This window comes from Mesoplodon mirus (assembly GCF_964341445.2).
Source record: "Mesoplodon mirus genome assembly, chromosome: 4".
Classification (NCBI taxonomy): Eukaryota; Metazoa; Chordata; class Mammalia; order Artiodactyla; family Ziphiidae; genus Mesoplodon; species Mesoplodon mirus.
This window is the reverse complement of record NC_138979.1, coordinates 73,898,288-73,916,779: the sequence shown is the minus strand read 5'-3', so window position 1 is coordinate 73,916,779 and position 18,492 is coordinate 73,898,288. Positions and strand designations below refer to the sequence as shown.

Genomic DNA, 18,492 nt, shown 5'->3' with positions numbered 1-18,492 from the left:
TGGAAGGCAGAGTGACATCTCCATAGTCATGTGGGGACTGAGCTAAGCTCTTCTACTCTTGCCTCAAGACGCTTGAAACCAGTGGTGAACTGAAAGGAACTCAAGTCATGATCCAAGTCGACCCTGACTAAACAGAAGAGTTTATCTCCTCAGCCCAGCTGCCTCTTTCTCACCAGAAGAGAAGCCAGCTGAGGACAAAGCTGTCAGATACAGAACTGCTGTGGCCAAGGCTGACCTGAGGTCCAACCTCCTGCGCTGCTCCTCAGCTCCAGGAGCCCATGGCAGTGATGTCATTAGTACTGAAGCCAGTTTGATTTCTGTCATTTCCAACCAAATGAATCTTAAGTGACACAAAACACAAGCCCCAACCATTTATTTATTACAGAGTATATACGGATATTATTACACATGCAAATTCTTGCATAAATTGGCAATACACAATTTCTGAATCGTTATGGTATCCTCTAAATATGGTATCACTATGGTATCACTAAAATTAACTTCAGAATGCTATAAATTAATGAAACAATACTATAAAATTACTGCACTGTTTTTTAAAACAATCGTAACAAAACGAACTATAAAGTAGACATCAGTGACTTCACAGGCACCACTGCTGAATGGCATTGGTGTATTTGCGTTCTAAAGAGCCCACCACCGTGCAAAACGTTGCAGGATTCCTACTTTGACAGTGCCTCATAGGAAACTAGTTTCATTATTTTACAATCTACTTCAACCATCCACATGTTATATCTACCATAGTGGATGAGAAGAGATTCAAATTGTTACTAAAAACCATGAAAGTGCTAGTGAGAAAATTCTATAATGAATCTGAATGGAGAAATTAAAATAAGCATAGCAGGCAGGCAAAAAGTTTTGAAGTCAAAATAACCACTCAAAAAAAATCAAGAAACAGGGACTTCCCTGGCAGTCCAGTGGGTGAGACTCTGCACTCCCAATCCAGGGGTCCCAGGTTTGATCCCTGGTGGGGAACTAGATCCCACATGCATGCCGCAACTAATACGTCTGCATGCCGCAACTAAGAGTCGGCATGCCGCAGCAAAGACCCAACACAGCCAAAATAAATAAATAAAATATTTTTTTTTTAAATCAAGAAACATTTCAAAATATCCAAAGTACCATTTTAGTGTTTGAGAACAGCCAAAAATATCTTCAAAAACTCATGCTCACCAAAATAAATAAATAATTTTAAAAAAAGAAAAAGGAAAAAGGCCCACAGCCTCCATATTTTCATGTTAAGTTCCAAGTGGAGTGATATTTTTTTAATTAATTTATAAGGTCCTAGAGTAAGAAGCTGTAAAGGAAATAGGATTCATCTGTCCCCTCTCTGGAAGCCCCGAAGACTGCTAGAAATGCAACCTCTATAGTACCAAAGAGAAGGCAGTGATTCCTCCCAGGTGGCCTTTCCTGTGTCAGTCCCTCTATCCCCCTAGACAACATGGCAGCTTATCCAGACTCAACTCACAGGTAAATTGAGTGCTTCATGGAGGAGAAAGAGTTATCAGACTGCTCCTCACCTGTCTGAGCCAGCTGGCTACCCCAAGGCCATGTCCAAGGTTGGAATAACACAGATCAATGACAAGGCACAATTACACCTATGGCTGCCGTGCTCAGCCATAAAGAACATGTTCCCATGGGAAATCGTGGATTAATCTGATTAATCTTTCCAGGAAACTTCAAGAATGTATTTTGCTGCAGTCCCAGTAAATTAATTTTCCCAGTTTCTAAACCCCCAATGTTTGAAAGTTAATCCAAACTACATAGGGCCTAATTGACTGCTTATTAGCTAAGCCTCTTATAAGGCCTGTGTCTTTCCCAACACAGCAACAAAGTTTACTGAGTATTTCACACAAAGAAAGAAGGACCAGAAGCAAAGTCTATACCTTTCTCCTATGTCTGTGTTCCTACCCAGGACAGAGCCTGAGTTGGCACCACCTTAAATATACATGTTGCTCCTGCATGGCAGAGCATGTTGATGTGAGATTTGGGGGCTGGGAATAAACCCCCTGGTTTTGTTCATTTTATTTCCTTCACTAACGGCAAAACAGTCTCTCAGAAGAGTGCCTCCAAACTAGCCTTAGGGACAAAAATGCAAACACAAACACAATTTATCATTTTGTCAGCAATCCTTGGTATCACACCCCTAAAGAGGATGGCAGCTGGTAATTAGACAAATATTCCATGATATCATCCACAGGCACCTGGGGTTTCTGGTCACTGACTAGCAGCTGACAAGCACTGGCTAGAGCAAAGGGAAAGTAAGAATAAAACATATTTGTCCTTGGGTTTCACTGTGTGGCCCTGCTTGGTGGTTCTCACCTGAGAAAACCCACTTCCGATGGCCCACAGGTGCTATTAATCATGTTTGAAACTTAGCGCAGCAGTTCTCAGCACCAGCTGAACGTTAGAACCACCTGGAGAGGTTTCAAATCGCTAGATGCCCAGGTTGCACCCCAGACCAATAAAAGCGGCTCTCTGGGGGCAGGAGCTGGGTGTGACTAGTTGTTAAAGTTCCCCAGGTGATGCCAATGGACAGCCAGGGCTGAGAACCTCTGCCTTAGAGTCATCCCTCTGCTTCTGAAACAATATGGTCAGATCAGCCGCAGAAAATGCACAAAGATTTAGAACGACCACTAGTCATTTACTTTGAGAGGAGAGAGAGAAAAAAATCCACCGATTGACCCAGATAGGGGCAGCTGGCTAACGTTTAAAATAACACACCAACATCAAGCTCAAACACACAACCAAACATCGGACTTACCAAAAACCCCTGCTTCCTATTAAGGGGTAAATTTTAGTTACAAGTAATTTTTTGCTGAGACCTCTCTTTCCTGTTTTTGTAAGGGTGCAGGAAGGAACACAGCAAAACCCTAATGTATGGTGGCATTCTTTCTCCTGGAGTTGCAGAGATGACCCTGATCCAGCAAAATCACCTCTAATACCTCCCTGCTGAATGCAGACTAGGCTAAGGAGGGTGGCTATATGGATAGGGTCAGGACTGCATGCACCAGCGGAGCTAAGCTGCAGGGCTCGCTTATACATAACAAAGCTGTTCTAAAAGACAGTCATATAATCAATTTACTTCCAAGGTCATTGGAATACTAAACTGAGACACTATATTTTTATTCAAAGTCTTTAAACAACAAAAGAACAACTCCCAAAGGTCAGCCATGGGGCCCCATGCTCTCCAGGGAGGAAGTGACACCTGTGAGCAGTAGGATATCATCTTCATCAAGGGACACTCACAGGCAGACTGCTAGTGACACAGCACGGTGAAATGTCCTTAAACACTTAACAGATAAACCAGAGGTTGCCCACATAGAGGCAGAGAATATAAGAACCCTGGGTTCTCAGCCCAAGCTGCTTATTAGAACCACCTTCAAAATCACACCCAAGTCACACCATAGACCAATTAGATCAGGATTTGGGGGGACTGGCTAGTGCATGGCATTTTTTAAAGCAGTGGCTCTCACACTTAAGCATGACCAGATTTACCTGGACCCACCCCCATGGTTTCTGATTCAGGAGGTGGGGGGGTGGGGAAGAGAACATGCAGTTCTAACAGAGTCCCAGGTGATGCGGATGCTGCTGGGGTCACACTCTTAAGAACTACTGCTTCACAGGTCCCCCAGGTGATTCTCATTAGTGCAGACAAGACTGAGGACCACTGTATAAGGAGAGCAAGCTCTGGCCGGGGTGCCAAGGGAAGGAATTCTCAACCTAGCTCTGCCACCAACGTCGGGCTTGATAACAATAAGCCATTGAGGTTTTTCAGGCCTCAACTTGCTCCAGATCTATAAAATTGAGACACTACACAAAAGAGATCCTGGGTTCTTTCTAGAAACACCTTTTTCAAAGGGCTGCTACACATGAAATGCTGATATTAATACACATAGAAATGAAAAGAAAGTGGCCTTATGGGCAATAAAAAAAAAGCTTTCAAAACACAGGGAAAGGTAAGTTCTTGCTCACAAGATTTCAGCACACTTGGAGACACAGCAAGGGGGATGGTCTAGGGATGTGCGATGGTACCAAAAGCCAAAAGGGCCTGTGTTGTGAGTCATTCACACTATTTCCCAGACTCACCTGTTAGGACCTTGCAGAGCTGCCCAGATATCTGGGTCTCGGCAGAGGGGCTGGGTGTCAAGGACCATCTGCGCCTGATCAGATGCTCTTGTCCCTGGGAACTGTTGAGGGGCTGGATTAGCACCTGCTCCTGCCCAAGCTGGATGAGGCCAACCTGCCCAGAAAGAGGAAAACAGTTGTCAGTCATCCTCATTCACACTTGCCCACAACCCCAGAGCCAGAGGGTGGAAAGGCCACCTAGCTATGGCCTGCTTCCCCTGCCTGGGCTTTTTCTTTGCAGGTTGCACCAATTTACAGAGTCCAAGTATGAGCTCTTGCATGACTTGAAACATCTCATCCAGCAGTTGTGTTGGGGGTCAGGTGACAGAAGGCAGGGGGTGGGGGGGTCCGGCAACAGCACCCATTTTCTGGGCTCACTTTCAAAGATATCTGACTTTAGTGTTAATTTTTTTTTAAATTTTTTTTTCAGGCAAGGCTTTATTGGGGCCCCTGCTGCAGCAGGGGAGAGGGAGAACAGATTCCCTTGTTTGCCTGCTCCTATACACTTACTTCTAATTAAAGCCCATTTAAAAAACTATTTTTTATATCATCCCCTAAAAGTCCACCTAAGAAGGTACCTCCAAAAGTGTTGGGAATGAATGACAATTATATCCTTAATGGGAAAAAAGTATATCTTATTCCTGGGCAATATTTAGAATTAAATAGAGAGGATGGAGTCAGACCTGTAGTGTTAATAGTTTTGTGATAGTGGATTTGTAGATTTTTTTCAGTGTTTAAGAGAACTTGGCAGAGTATCTAATGGATTCAATTTGTGATTCTAATTTAAAGCACAGCAATGATTTAGACCTGTAATTTAAAAATCTTATTAGGCTTATAAACAGTATCAGAATGTATAAGAGAACTTAAGACTTCCCAGGTTTATAAAATTAGTTACCTCATTATTTATAAGAATCATTTAAGTACTTGCAAAGGGTTTATTTTTTAATCAGACAACAAAAGAACTTGAAAATGAAATTGAATATGGTAAACTTCTACACACAGTTTTAAAGGTTTAAACGTTGTTAATCACTAATTTGTAAATAGGATTAAATGTTATCCAAAGGCCCCTTAAAAGGTATTTGAAAAACTTGCTAGATTATAAATAAATGACTTGTAAATTGAACGAAAAACTTAAGGACTGGGATTCTTAATTTGTCACTTTAATAGAGTGAATACTAATTCTTAAAAATATATACACAGGGCTTCCCTGGTGGCGCAGTGGTTGAGGGTCTGTCTGCTGATGCAGGGGACGCGGGCTCGTGCCCTGGTCCGGGAGGATCCTGCATGCCGCGGAGCAGCTGGGCCCGTGAGCCATGGCCGCTGGACCTGCGCGTCCGGAGCCTGTGCTCCACGGCGGGAGAGGCCGCGACTGTGAGAGGCCCGCGTACCGCAAAAAAAAAAAAAAAAAATTTATATATATATATATATATATATATATATATATATATATATATACACACACAATGCAGAGAACTTTTCCTTTCATTTGGAACCAATGCTAACAGCATTAAAACAATTTGCCCTCCTTCCCCAGGATACCTGCTGCTAGCTTCTCTTCTGAGGCATCAACAAAACAAGGTAAACCACTCACAAAGATCCTGACTGGGCCAGGGCTGAGAATTATCTGTTTGCACACTGGGCCCTGCAGTCCACAGCCCCTGCTCTGCGTTCATGGTCAGGACCACCTTTGTTAGCACAGATTCAGGAGACTGGGCCAATCTGTCTTAGGCTGTCATGAACATCCTTTGTTCTCTCTCTCCCCAATACTATTTTCTAAAAGCCATGACACTGTTTTCTTTTCTTAAAAAAAAAAAAATTTATTTAGTTGGCTGTGCCGGGTCTTAGTTGTGGCATGTAAACTCTTAGTCACGGCATGTGGGATCTAGTTCCCTGACTAGGGATCGAACCTGGGTGCCCTGCATTGGGAACGAGGAGTCTTAGCCACTGGACCACCAGGGAAGTCCTGACACTACTTTCTAAAAGCGGTAGTTCTCAAACTCCAGTGTGCATCAAAATCACCTGGAGGTCATGGATGCTCACCAAGAACCTTCATTTCTAACAAGTCCCCAGGTGATACAGATGCTGCGTGTCCGAGGACCAAGCTTTGAGAAGCACTGCTCTCCATCACAGCTCAGCAATTCCTCAGGTCTCAGGTACAGAGCTCACTCAAACCAAATGATATAGACTCCTCTACCTTCTGAAAGGATGCATCGATACCAGTCCTCTGAAAATAAATCAGATCCACTAATAAGACCGCCTACAACATTTAGTCCCCAAAACAGGGGTTGAGACGGTACTTACTGCTGTAAGAAGATTTCAAGGTTTCCATTTCATTAGAACTGCTGCCAAGAACAACTCAGAGATTTTACTGCTCAAATAAAACTGTCTTAAAGTGGCACTGCATGACCTGCCAGGAAGCATGGCTTTCTCCCCCCTCCTTTGAAGTTAAAACTTGAGTTTGTTCACTATGATACTTTGGGGAGATTGAAGAAGCGGAGGCAGAGAGTGGCTGTGGGAGGCTGTGCAGATCCACCAGAGCTGTGTGTAAAGAAAGCCTCAGTGGAACCCTCCTGCACTGTTGGTGGGAATGTAAATTGATACAGCCACTATGGAGAACAGTATGGAGGGTCCTTAAAAAACTAAAAATAGAAATACCATATGACCTAGCATTCCCACTACTGGGCATATACCCAGAGAAAACCATAATTCAAAAAGAGTCATGTACCACAATGTTCACTGCAGCTCTATTTACAATAGCCAGGACATGGAAGCAACCTAAGTGTCCAACGACAGATGAATGGATAAAGAAGATGTGGCACATATACAATGGAATATTACTCAGCCATAAAAAGAAACGAAATTGAGTGATTTGTAGTGAGGTGGATGGACCTAGAGTCTGTCATACAGAGTGAAGTAAGTCAGAAAGAGAAAAACAAATACCATATGCTAACACATATATATGCAATCTTAAAAAAAGATGGTTCTGGGGCTTCCCTGGTGGTGCAGTGGTTGGGAGTCCCCTGCCGATGCAGGGGACACGGGTTCATGACCCAGTCTGGGAAGATCCCACATACCACGGAGCGGCTGGGCCCATGAGCCATGGCCGCTGAGCCTGCGCGTCCATAGCCTGTGCTCCGCAACCAGAGAGGCCACAACAGTGAGAGGCCCGCATACCGCAAAAAAAAAAATGGTTCTCATGAACCTAGGGGCAGGACAGGAATAAAGATACAGACGTAGGGGCTTCCCTGGTGGTGCAGTGGTTAAGAATCCACCTGCCAATGCAGGGGACATGGGTTTGAGCCCTGGTCCGGGAAGATCCCACATGCCGCGGAGCAACGAAGCCCATGCACCACAACTACTGAGCCTGTGCTCTAGAGCCCATGAGCCACAACTACTGAGCCCACGTGTCACAACTACTGAAGCCCATGTACCTAGAACCCATGCTCCACAACGAGAAGCCCCCGCAATAAGAAGCCAGAGCATCACAACAAAGAGTAGCCCCCGCTTGCCGCAACTAGAGAAAGCCCACGCACAGCAATGAAAATCCAACACAGCCAAAAATAAATAAATACATTAATTAATTAATTAATTTAAAAAAGACACAGACGTAGAGAATGGACTTGTGGACACGGGGAGGGGGAAGGGTAAGCTGGGACGAAGTGAGAGAGTAACACTGACATATATATCCTACCAAATGTAAAATAGATAGCAGTGGGAAGCAGCTGCATAGCACAGGGAGATCAGCTCGGTGCTTTGTGTCCACCTGGAGGGGTGGGATAGGGAGGGTGGGAGGGAGACGCAAGAAAGGAGGGGATATGGGGATATATGTATATGTATAGCTGATTCACTTTGTTATAAAGCAGAAACTAACAAACCATTGTAAAGCAATTATACCCCAATAAAAATGTTAAAATAAATAAATAAATAAAATCTAATTAGTAAATTAAAAAAAAAAGAAAGCCTCAGCGCAGAAGTCCTTGATGACCGTTTCAGTGGAAACGTCTGTGGTTGAAATAAAGTTGGCAGATATAGCACAGTGCATGGATGGGCCCCACGCTGTAGGAGGGCTGTGCTCCCTGGGGGACACACTCAACCCTGACAGGGGCCGGAGTCTTCCTGAAATGCTCCGGCTCTGGGAGGTTAAAGGCCTCCTTGAGTCTAGAACTTTCAAAGCCAGTTATCATTCACTCAGCCTAGCATACAAGCCACAGGGTCAAGGCCAGTTAGCCAGTAGTTCTAATGTGACACAATATAGGGAGAATCTCACCTTGGTGAGAAAGCCTACAGGTACCTACATGCACACACACAAAAGCATGGTCCAGCCTCTTGGGGGAGGTTTTGCTTTAGAAGGTCTTTTTTGGAGGAACCCACATGCTGGTTTCCATCCATTCAGCAAAGAGAATGGCAATGCTGGTGACAGACAGACACATGGACTAATGGCCTATACTCTACCTGGCAGCCACTTGCCCTCTTGGGAACTGACTTTCAAGCTGGCCTGTGGCCAAGACTAGCATCTGGGGGAGGGGGCAGGGCACAGCCCTCCCCCTCAGGAGTCACCACAAGGAAGGAACTTGCCCCTGCCCCCTCCAAGTGCTGTCACTAGGCACCCTGAAGCCTCGCTAATATTCACCGGGTCATCACAGTGATAAAACGTTCTGTTGGGGCTTCCCTGGTGGCGCAGTGGTTGAGAGTCCACCTGCCGATGCAGGGGACACGGGTTCATGCCCCGGTCTGGGAAGATCCCACATGCCGCGGAGCGGCTGGGCCTGTGAGCCATGGCCTCTGAGCCTGTGCGTCCGGAGCCTGTGCTCCGCAACGGGAGAGGCCACAACAGTGAGAGGCCCGTGTACCGCAAAAAAAAAAAAAAAAAAAAAAAGTTCTGTTGAAAAGTGCCGCTTGTCACCACCTCCCCCTCCCCCCGTGCCACACACACACACACACACACACACACACACACACACACACACACACAATATCAATCTCAGCCCAGGATAAAAACTTGTCAGCCTTCTTGATCTTTCCCTGACCTTCCTTCTCCCTCCCCTCTCCCCGGTAAAAAAAAAAAAAATCCCCCTTCCCTGGCACTCTATGTCCCAGCCCACTACCCCCTGTGTTATGGGGCATCTGTCACAACCTAAAAAGTAGTTTGTTCCTTTGAGGCAGGATCAGAATTATGCCTTCTTATTTTTCCAATGTCTGCCACATAACAGTTACTCAAGAAGATGTGAGTGAACTGGGCTGTAATGGAATGGATTCGAATGGAATGGAATGGACTGGACTGGCTTGGAATAGAAGGCAATAGCATGGCCTTGCCGCAGTCCCCCTTGCTCAGAGGTCCTTGTCCCTGGCTGCACACTGCAGTCACTTGGCAAGCTTTGAAAACTCAGGCCCAGGCCCCACTCCAGGCCATGTGAATTAGAATCCCTTGGGGTGAAATTCAGGCACTGGTATTTTTTTAAAGCTCACCAGGAGATTTCCATGTGCAGCCAGGGTAGAGAACCACTTCCCTAGCTTTTAACTGGGTGCCACAGATGCTTGATTCCAGCACGTGGAAGTACCCTGGATGCAGACTACCTGCACCAACCTGGGCCTTCCTCTGACTGTGGGGCTCTGCCCTGGCTTCTAGCACATTGCTGCCCTGTGGTCCCAAGAGCTAAACAGGGTTGCTTGGGTTTGCATTATTCCTCTGGTCACCATCTATGCTGAGAAGTGAGACACATGGAAATGCTCTTCCAAGGCCTCCCTGTTCCACAGATGGCGGCAAGGAAAAGCCTCAGGTTGCATTAGATGCAAGAGAGCTGCAAACACCATCTGAAGAGAACTGTGGGGAACTATATGCCTACAGCAGACAGGACTGGAAGCCCTGAGGCCACTTGGTTTCAAAGGAGACAACAATCCTCAATGAAATGGTGCTCTTAGAAGAGAAATCTTACATATTCTAAACTTTGGTATCCTACTAAAGAAGTTTGGGTCAAATAAAGTGTATCAGGTATAACCTGGTATTATAACAGTTCTGAGTGGTTCCCTTTCAATTCTCTTTATTCTGGAAGCTGGCTTTGAAGGGTTTCTGTGTTGCTTTAAGAGAGCGTTATAAACTGGGTATTGTTAATCCCACCCCACCCCCTGAAGCAGGACTAGCTCTCCTGCAGCTGGAAAAATGTGTGAAGGTCAGAAAGATTTGTACCACTTCCTAACATGAGCACAACTTCTCAGCATAATGCGGCAAATGTTTTTAAGATAAAGAAACCCTGTTGTATCCATGCTCTGGAACCATCTGATGCCCTGTCCTCTGTTTGAGGGGACCTGCCTCGTGACTGCTGACCTCAACATCCTACAAAGGCCACACTGGGATTTCAGTGCCCAGGGAGCCCTCCAAGCCTCTCCTCTTCAGGATACTGTGGCTCCCGGGCTCACTGGACCAGGTCTTAGGTAGCCTTCTCCCCGTGGACAGGTGACCGTAGGTGGTTGGAGAGGCGGAGCAAGTCTGCTCTCAGGAAGGAAAAACAATCCTGTGATTGCAGGCCCTCCTGTACCTGCCTCTGGCTTTCTAGGGGGCCTCAGCAGAGTTTGGGGGGCTCGAATGTGTCCCCGGGAAGGAGCATCCTCAACCCGGCACAGGCGTGAGGGCCTTCCCAACCTCCACGGGGAGTCCCCCTGCCCCTCACAGAGTGCCATCCAGAGCCCCCTTTTCAAAATCCTGTTGCTGCCTCCGCAAATGTCAAAGGCCTGAACACAGATTCTTGGTCTTCGTTCCAAAGCCAGACTCCCCCTTTCCCATCACTAGATAGAGTTAGTCACAGACTGTCAGCTCCTCCTTCGGACCCCCTCTCATGTAGTCTCCCTTCCTTTCCATTTCCACCATCCAAGGCTTGAGGCCCATCACCTCGCCCCTCCAAATGCTCTCCTGCTTCAGTCCTCCCCACACTTCTCCGACCAGGGGCTCCTCCCCGGTCAGTAGCCAGAAATGCACCCCCCATTGCCTCTAGGCCAGTGATCTTCAAAATGGTCCCAGACCAACAGCAGCAGCAGCACCTGGGAACCTGTCAGAAACTCAAGTGCTCAGGCCCACCCCCCAGACGGACTGGATCAGAAACCCAGGAGGCGGGGCCCAGCAATCAGTGTAGCAAATCCCGCAGGGAACCTTAATGCCAGCTCAAGGTTGAGAACTACTGGTCTAGGATAAATTCTAAATGCCTTAAGTTGGCACCCAGGGCCCCGCCTCATCTAATCCAGACACCTGTCCATTCAGTTCATCACCCATCTCCATCCCACAGTCGGCTCGTGGGCCCCTTACCTCGGGAAGGACCTGGCCAGGAGGCTTTGCCATCACTCCTCCCACCTAGAACCTGAGGCCCACTCCCTTCAGCTCTACCCGAAGGACCTGCCCCACCCCATCAGACCCCAGAGCCACTCCCTGCTCTCCCCACCAGCCACCCTGCAGGCTCCAGCACACCTTCCTTCCCCGCGAACCCGGACTGCCTTCCGAGACAGGGCCCACCTCGTATTTCTCTTTGAGGCTCGTTGGGAGCCAACCAGCGGGTCCTACACATGGCAGCTGTGTGATAATGATCTGTTCATTTAGTCAACTATGTTGACTGATTGCTTGATTTATAACTAGAAAAGTCTGGGAATGGCCTGTGGGGCAAGAGAAGAAATGTGTTTTCAATGCCTTAATGTGCCAAGCTCTCACTAAATGATTTCGGACTTTATCTTACTTCATTCTCTCAACAGCCACACAAAGCCAATGTTATTTACCCTTGTATGGCTGCAGACAGGGAGGTTCAAAGGAGGTAAGCAACTTGCTCAAGATCACAGCACGGAACGGCTGTGCAGCCTCACTTGCTAAAAAACAGGAGTGTGATGGTGCAACCATGTGCCCACGTGCAGAAGTGTGCACGGGGAAAGGTTAACCACTGACTCCGAGTGGTTCCCTCAAGACATACTGGCTGCAAAAACATCTCCTGTTGCACAGATCCAAGGCCAGGCAGCTGCAGCGTCTCAGAGTTCAGGAAATAAGCTCCAAGAATGCAATCAGTCTAAGAAGACATCTTCAGTTCATCATCCCATCTTGTATTTTTTTCTTTTTTAAAATGTTGCCAACTAAATAAAAGTGCAGGTGGGAAAATCTAGTTACGTACCCTAGGTAAATAATGAGGTAGGGTTAGGTATCCTAGGTGACAGTCATGGGCAACCTGATGCCCATGAGCGATGGGTATAGAAAGTCACCATGAGGCAGAGTGAACGTCCTTCCAGAGGAGGCCGTGGGAGGCCTTAGAATTCTCTGCACCAAGTTCTCCCCTTTAATTCTTCCACACCCCAAATTTCACAACTGTTGTTTCCCTTCCTACTTTCCTTAACATCCACTCAATTGTTTCTTTTTACAAAGCTTTAAAAAATATACTTTGCATTTAACAAATATATTTATGCTGTGCATGATAAATTCTTCAGTAGTACAGTAATATTAATTGATGAATGACTAAGGACTATATGCCTTCCCCACACCTGCATCAATATAATGATGCAGGATAACGTGGTTTGGTCTATTTGCTCCCTTTCAAATGGTCTCCCCATCATATACTTTTTGCCAAGACCAATTCCTACTCAGCTGTCAGTGATCAAGTGATGTTGCATTAAAAAGCTAGGCAGGGCCTCCCTGGTGGCGCAGTGGTTGAGAGTCCGCCTGCCGATGCAGGGGATACGGGTTCGTGCCCCGGTCTGGGAGGATCCCATATGCCGCGGAGCAGCTGGGCCCGTGAGCCATGGCCGCTGGGCCTGCGCATCCAGAGCCTGTGCTCCGCAACGGGAGAGGCCACAGCAGTGAGAGGCCCGCATACCGCAAAAAGAAAAAAAAAAAAAAAAAGCTAGGCAATTTTGGGTCAAGGAAAAGTGAGTTGGGTAGCTCTTAAGGGAAAGGCAGCAACCTCCCAAACCAGCTCCTTCAACGTTGAAGTCAGGCTGCCCTCTTGAGAACGCGGTCCCCCATCTCTTCTAAGCCACCTGCTCACTGCCTGGCTGGACTCAGGCCCCCTGTTCTTACCTAGACTACACTTCTTCCCCTATGGGAAAGGTGAGCATTCTTACAAAAGCTCCCGAACAGACTGGGAGGAAGAGCTATGGGAACTAAGACTGTGGGGAGCAGCACAGGTGAAGGACGACCACAAAGGCCCCCGCGCTGCGGTCAGGCACCACACAGAGCCAGGGCAGCCGGGCCATCAGGACCCCAGAGAGCGGCCTGGGTGAGAGAGACCACAAGCCAGCCCCCTGAAGAGCATGGCTGTGACTCCAGAGGAGGCACGCTGGGGCTATCCCTGACCTTCTGTCCCTCCAGGGTGGCCTGGAAAATGGGCCACAGCCCAGAGCTCCTGGGTGTCCTCTCTGGTCCCGACATCTCACCCACAGTGCACCCCTGCAGGCCGCGGCCTCAGCCAAGAAGGGCTGGACAGACTCTGGGCGGTGGACTCCCCTGAGCTCAGTATTCATGAAGGAAGAGTGGCCACTGCTCAGCAGACCAGACCCCTCCTCTCTGTCCACCTCTCCTCACGTGTGGGGATGAAAACAGCCCCTCCAACCACTCATTTCAGACAAGCAGCATAGAGAGTCTTTTCAGAGACTGACACTCACTCTATCTCCGAAGTTCCACCTCCACTGCCTGCTCTGGTGAACTTTAACCTGAAGTTTCTTCGAATTCTGCTGGCCTTCCATGATCTGGTCCCATTCACACGAGGCAGCTGATCCAAACTCACATAAATCCTCTGGGAGGAAAAATACCTTCCTCATATGCCCAAAGTTCATCGCTTTGAAGTTATACGGTTACAGAAACTCTTCCAAAAACCTATGTTATGTCTGAGGACTCTCTGAAATGTAAATAAAATGAAGATGCATAAACATAAAACAGTTAATACCTGAGCCCATGGTCTCTGAAGATCCAAAAAGTGCAGTTTGCACAGCTTTTCAAGACAAGATACAGGGTAAATGCCACAGACCCGCCCCTCTGCCCCCTGTCAAAAGCGGGGCGTAGGGAGGGAGCAAAATGGAGCATGAGGTTTACTTCCCCTGACACATAAACAATTAAGTAATGATCTAATCATGCTTCTCCTTTAAACAGGTACCAAATGTCTCTGGAGACAGACAGAACAGGGAGCAGAGCCTGCATGCCCTGCCCTGCAGGCAACACTCCTTACTAAGCCATTCTGGAGATGTGAGATGCAGCAGGATTTAATTCATACTCAACATCGGAATAAAGTTTTATTGAACACAGCCAGGTCCATCTGTTTCTTTACCTTCTACGGCTGCTTTTGCACTAAAAGGGCAGTGTTGAGTAGTTGTGACAGAGACCATATGGCCTGCAAAGCCTAAAATGTTTACTACTTGGTCCTTTACAGAAAAAGTTTGCCAACCCCTGCTCTACATGATTCTTTAGACACAAGGAGGCTTTGGAATGCTCCCAACTGTGGGCACCAAAACTCATCTACTGGGCATCACTCCTCCCATACACCTCGTGGTTGAGCCAGTCCTCAAAAACACACAACAGGTGCGCCACATCTCTATGGTGCTTCCACCGTGGTCCAGAAGGACTAACGCTGCATTACCACCCAGCTGAACTGCCTCAAGCACATTAGGGAACCAAAATCAAAGTAAGGTGGAGTGCGATGCAAACCTGGTTAGCCTATGTTCCGTTGCTTTCTTTTCTAGAAAGACAGGACCACCTTGCCACCAAGAGGTCCACTCCAAATCACCTGCTGTCTCTGGCCTCCTGCCCTTCCTCTATAGGGTGTACTTAGGAAAAAATGTCCAATGTCCAGCTTACACAAATGGGATGATCAAGGCAGACTAAACAACAGAAGTGTCCGCTCAAGCAGAAATTTAAAATCTAAAGTCTTAGAGGTCCCTCCGCAGCTGGCACACACTGAACTCAGCCTCCTGGCCTCGTTCCTTTATCTAAAGCACAGCGCCCTCACATGGTGCCAAAGGGAAGGGCAGTCTTCCTGAAAACCTGGAGGACGGAAGGGAACACTCACTGCTCATATGCCATCTGTGAGAGGGCCCAGCACTCACTCTGAGGATTTTAAATCAATGTTATCCAGATTTCCACCCTCGGCTCCTTCACAGATAGCGCCTTGCTGGAAACTTTACACCAAGAAGTATAAACTCTGACCTCTACAGAAACTCACTAAACCGCAGCAAATGGGATTCAGATGTTTCCATGTTCAGTACAGTGATGTGACCTAGACTTTAAACACTTTGGCAAAAACAGGAAAAATGATGTGGGCCTTCCAGTCCCTCCCAGAACATGATACAGCCTTGACCCGAGTCCTTCGGTGACCTGAGCCTTTTTCACCCCTACTTAAGCCTCCTCACCCATAGCCCACATTCCCCACCCCTGTTCCACATTAGCTCCTACCAGGCCCCCTCCACGGTCCATTTTCCTTGTTTAACCAAAGAAGCCAATTTCTCCCAGCCCAGCAAAAGGAGATCACATTCTGATGAGGACTCAAAAAATCCTAAAAGGGGAACTGGTGAAGGCCAAGTCTTGGGAATTACTCCCCAAGTTCCCCTACACTGCTGGAAAGAGAGCAGAAGTCTCATATAAAGACTTGGACCCTCAGGGTTTCTGGCTTTGTTGCAGATTCGTGCCAACTTGTTGCACACTATGTGGATAAGGGCTAGAGAATTCTAGACGGTGGAGTAAGATAAGGTGGAGGTGGGGGAAGCAGTTTCTTGTGCCAGGGAAGGACAGACACAAAAGAATATCACAAACCACTTCCCCAGAAGATAGAGGAACATTCTCTGAGCCCATCCCAGGCTCTGATGGGTGGGGGCAGCCCATCTGCCAGCCATCTGCGCTCTATGGGGGCACGATGGAGAAGCTGGGAAGTGTTTGTCTGGGCACCCGTGTAGCCAAGTGAGCCAGTGTGAGCGCAGGCAGGGTAGAGGCGCACAAGAACTTCCTCCGCCCCTCGGAGCACTGCCACGGGTGCCGCAAATGCAGCAGGGTGGGGTGGCGGAGGAATTACTGCCACATCGAGGGAGCTTCTGGGGATGACATTGCTCATCACCAGTGTAAGCATTCCTCAGGCCTGGCTGAGGGTTAGTGCCAGATAAATGTCTGCTTGCAGTGTAAGGTAAAAATATTAGAGACACCCTCCCTCTCCTGGTTCTTACGTTTCAACTAAGAAGAGTAGGTTAGTGGCCCGTCGGGGGACCCCTCCAAATATCTTTTTCCAGGTACATAAAGACTCAAAAGGACAGAAATGAGGTCAATGCTCCACCCCCACATCCAAGAATAGGTGAGCTATACACATATACATAGGTGTTCCCCATGACACGCACACCTGTGCAGATGCAAATAGCGTTCTCTCTACACCTGGGTCAAGCGCACCTCTCAGTCTAGGGGCTTGACAGATTTCATCTCTGCTGAACATGTGCTCCCTGAGCGGACTGCGTCGTATCTCGCTATGCAACCCCATATCGGCGCTGGCCTGGCGCACCTCTGAGGCTTAGGACTGCCAGTGGAAGGTACTGGATAACAGATCGCTTCCTCTTTCTAGCCCTCTGCTCATAGACCCTCTGGAAGGTTGGGGGTGCTCTCTCCCGCCAGCGATAGAGCACGCCGGAGGCCCCACCCCAATCCCAGCCCTCCCCGGGGACCACCCCTCACCCCCACCCTCGGCGCCGCGAGAGATCGCCAGGCAGACCCAGAGGGGGAGCGGGCAGTACCAGGCCGCCGGCGACGCCGCAGGCGCTAAGCGAGACGAGGGAGCCGGGGTAGCCGAGCACGCTGCCAGAGTAGAAGCACAGCTCTGTGGGGCGTCCGCGGCGCCCAGCTGCGCCGGTCTCCTCCACCTCGAAGCCGCCGGACAGGAAGCGCAGGTCGCGGCGCAGCTGCAAGTACAGGTCGCGCCCAAAGGCCGGCAGGTGCAGCAGCAGGGCGCGCTCGCCGGGCCGGGCGCGCGGGACGGCTGGGGGCGCGCGGGGGCGCCGGCGCCTGCGGGGCCCTGGAGCGCCGGGCAGCGGCGGCAGGTGCACGTCTTCGGGGAGCACCCGCCGCGGGAGCACCACCTCCACGTCGGCCGCCGCGTCGCCGACAGCTGCGGGGAGAAAGGAGACGCGTCAGCGCGGCGGGGCCCGCCCTCCGGCCCGCCGGGCGCTGCGTCCAGCGCTGGGCATCCAGCGCCAGCTTGGAGACAGCGCGGCCCCGAGCCGGCGCGCTCTTCCATTCCCTCGCCCCAGCACCTCCATGCCAGCCAGAGCCTCCGCCCGTGCCCCGCGCCACCCCCGGAACGGTCTCCGGCGCGGCCGCCCGACCACCTCCGGGGACGCGGCCGCGGCATCGGCGTCCGAAGAACCGGCGGCGGCGCGGCCTCCCGGCAACCGCCCGGACCCCAGTCCTCCGGCCGCGGCCCGCGCCCCGTCGACCCCGGAGCTGTCAGCGGTACGCCGCCGGAGCCGGGCCGCGCGGGCAGACGGAGGCCGCCAGGATGCCTCCGGAGGGCAGGGGGAAGGTGGCCGCGAGAGGCACAGGCGAAGAAGAGGCAGTGGGAGAGGGAGCGCTACCTGTGCCCGGGTCCAGTCCCCAAACCAGCAGCAGCAGCAAGGGCAGGACGAGAGGAGGCAGCAGGGCGCCGTCACACATGGTACTTGGGAGGAGCAGCCCCCCCCGGACGGTCGCGGCGGAGTAGGAGCGCGCGAGGCGGCGGCGCCAGCCGGAGTGAGCCCTCCAGTCTTTGGAAAAAGTAATTAGCGCTGCGGACAAACCCAACGTGGTAAATCCCAAGCCCCGCCTTCTCCTCGGAAAGCGGGAAATGATTGGGCTCTCGCTTTCCCCTGCCCCGCCTCCCCCTTCTCTATTGGCTAGTGTGGGTCTAAACCAGGGTGCGTAGTTAGGTTGCAAGCACTTTCTTACACGTGGTTTCTGGGCAGTGGCGGGGATGGGACACCAGGTGGCGCAAGGGAGCCGTCTGGAGCAGCGCTATCCCAGAGGACCCGGGAAGACACCTGGCTGGTCTTCAGAGTTTGTCCCCATTTTCGAAACCCTCTCTGATCCTGCTGCTCAGCTTCCCAAGAAGACAGGCCAGAAATCGTCCTAGCCAACCGAGTTCACCTGTAAAAGCACATTCTCTCTGCATCTGAAGTAAAACCAGTTTTGGCTGTTTGTGGGTGGGCACTTTCATGCACAATGTGCGTAACTTTGTGCCGGATGCTACCTCCAAAGCGCAGTGTTTATGCAAACCCTTCACACCCCTGTCGTCTTTATTCTCACGGCAGCCAGTGGAACAGGCGAGATCACACCCTCTTACAGACTGAGAAACTGAGGGAGAGAGAGCTTAAGGAGCTTACTAAGTTACC

At 49.6% G+C, this 18,492-nt stretch overlaps 1 protein-coding gene across 5 annotated transcripts in view; it reads right to left on the bottom strand.

Annotated features, from left to right (window-relative positions):
* Positions 1–17,856, bottom strand: part of ADAMTS17 (ADAM metallopeptidase with thrombospondin type 1 motif 17) — a 351,667-nt gene extending 333,811 nt beyond the window's left edge. For 4 of the 5 annotated variants that reach the window (XM_082617115.1, XM_082617116.1, XM_082617117.1 and 1 more), the window contains exons 1-3: positions 17,701–17,856; positions 16,864–17,234; positions 4,108–4,261 (exon numbers count right to left, since the gene is read on the bottom strand). In XM_082617115.1, the coding sequence (XP_082473241.1) occupies positions 4,108–4,261; positions 16,864–17,234; positions 17,701–17,779 (604 nt within the window). In that variant the 5' untranslated portion in view covers positions 17,780–17,856. Of the gene's footprint in view, positions 1–4,107; positions 4,262–13,767; positions 13,963–16,863; positions 17,235–17,700 lie in introns of those variants that run through there. The other variant, XM_082617118.1, reaches the window with a different exon arrangement.
* Between the last annotated feature and the right edge of the window lie 636 nt (positions 17,857–18,492).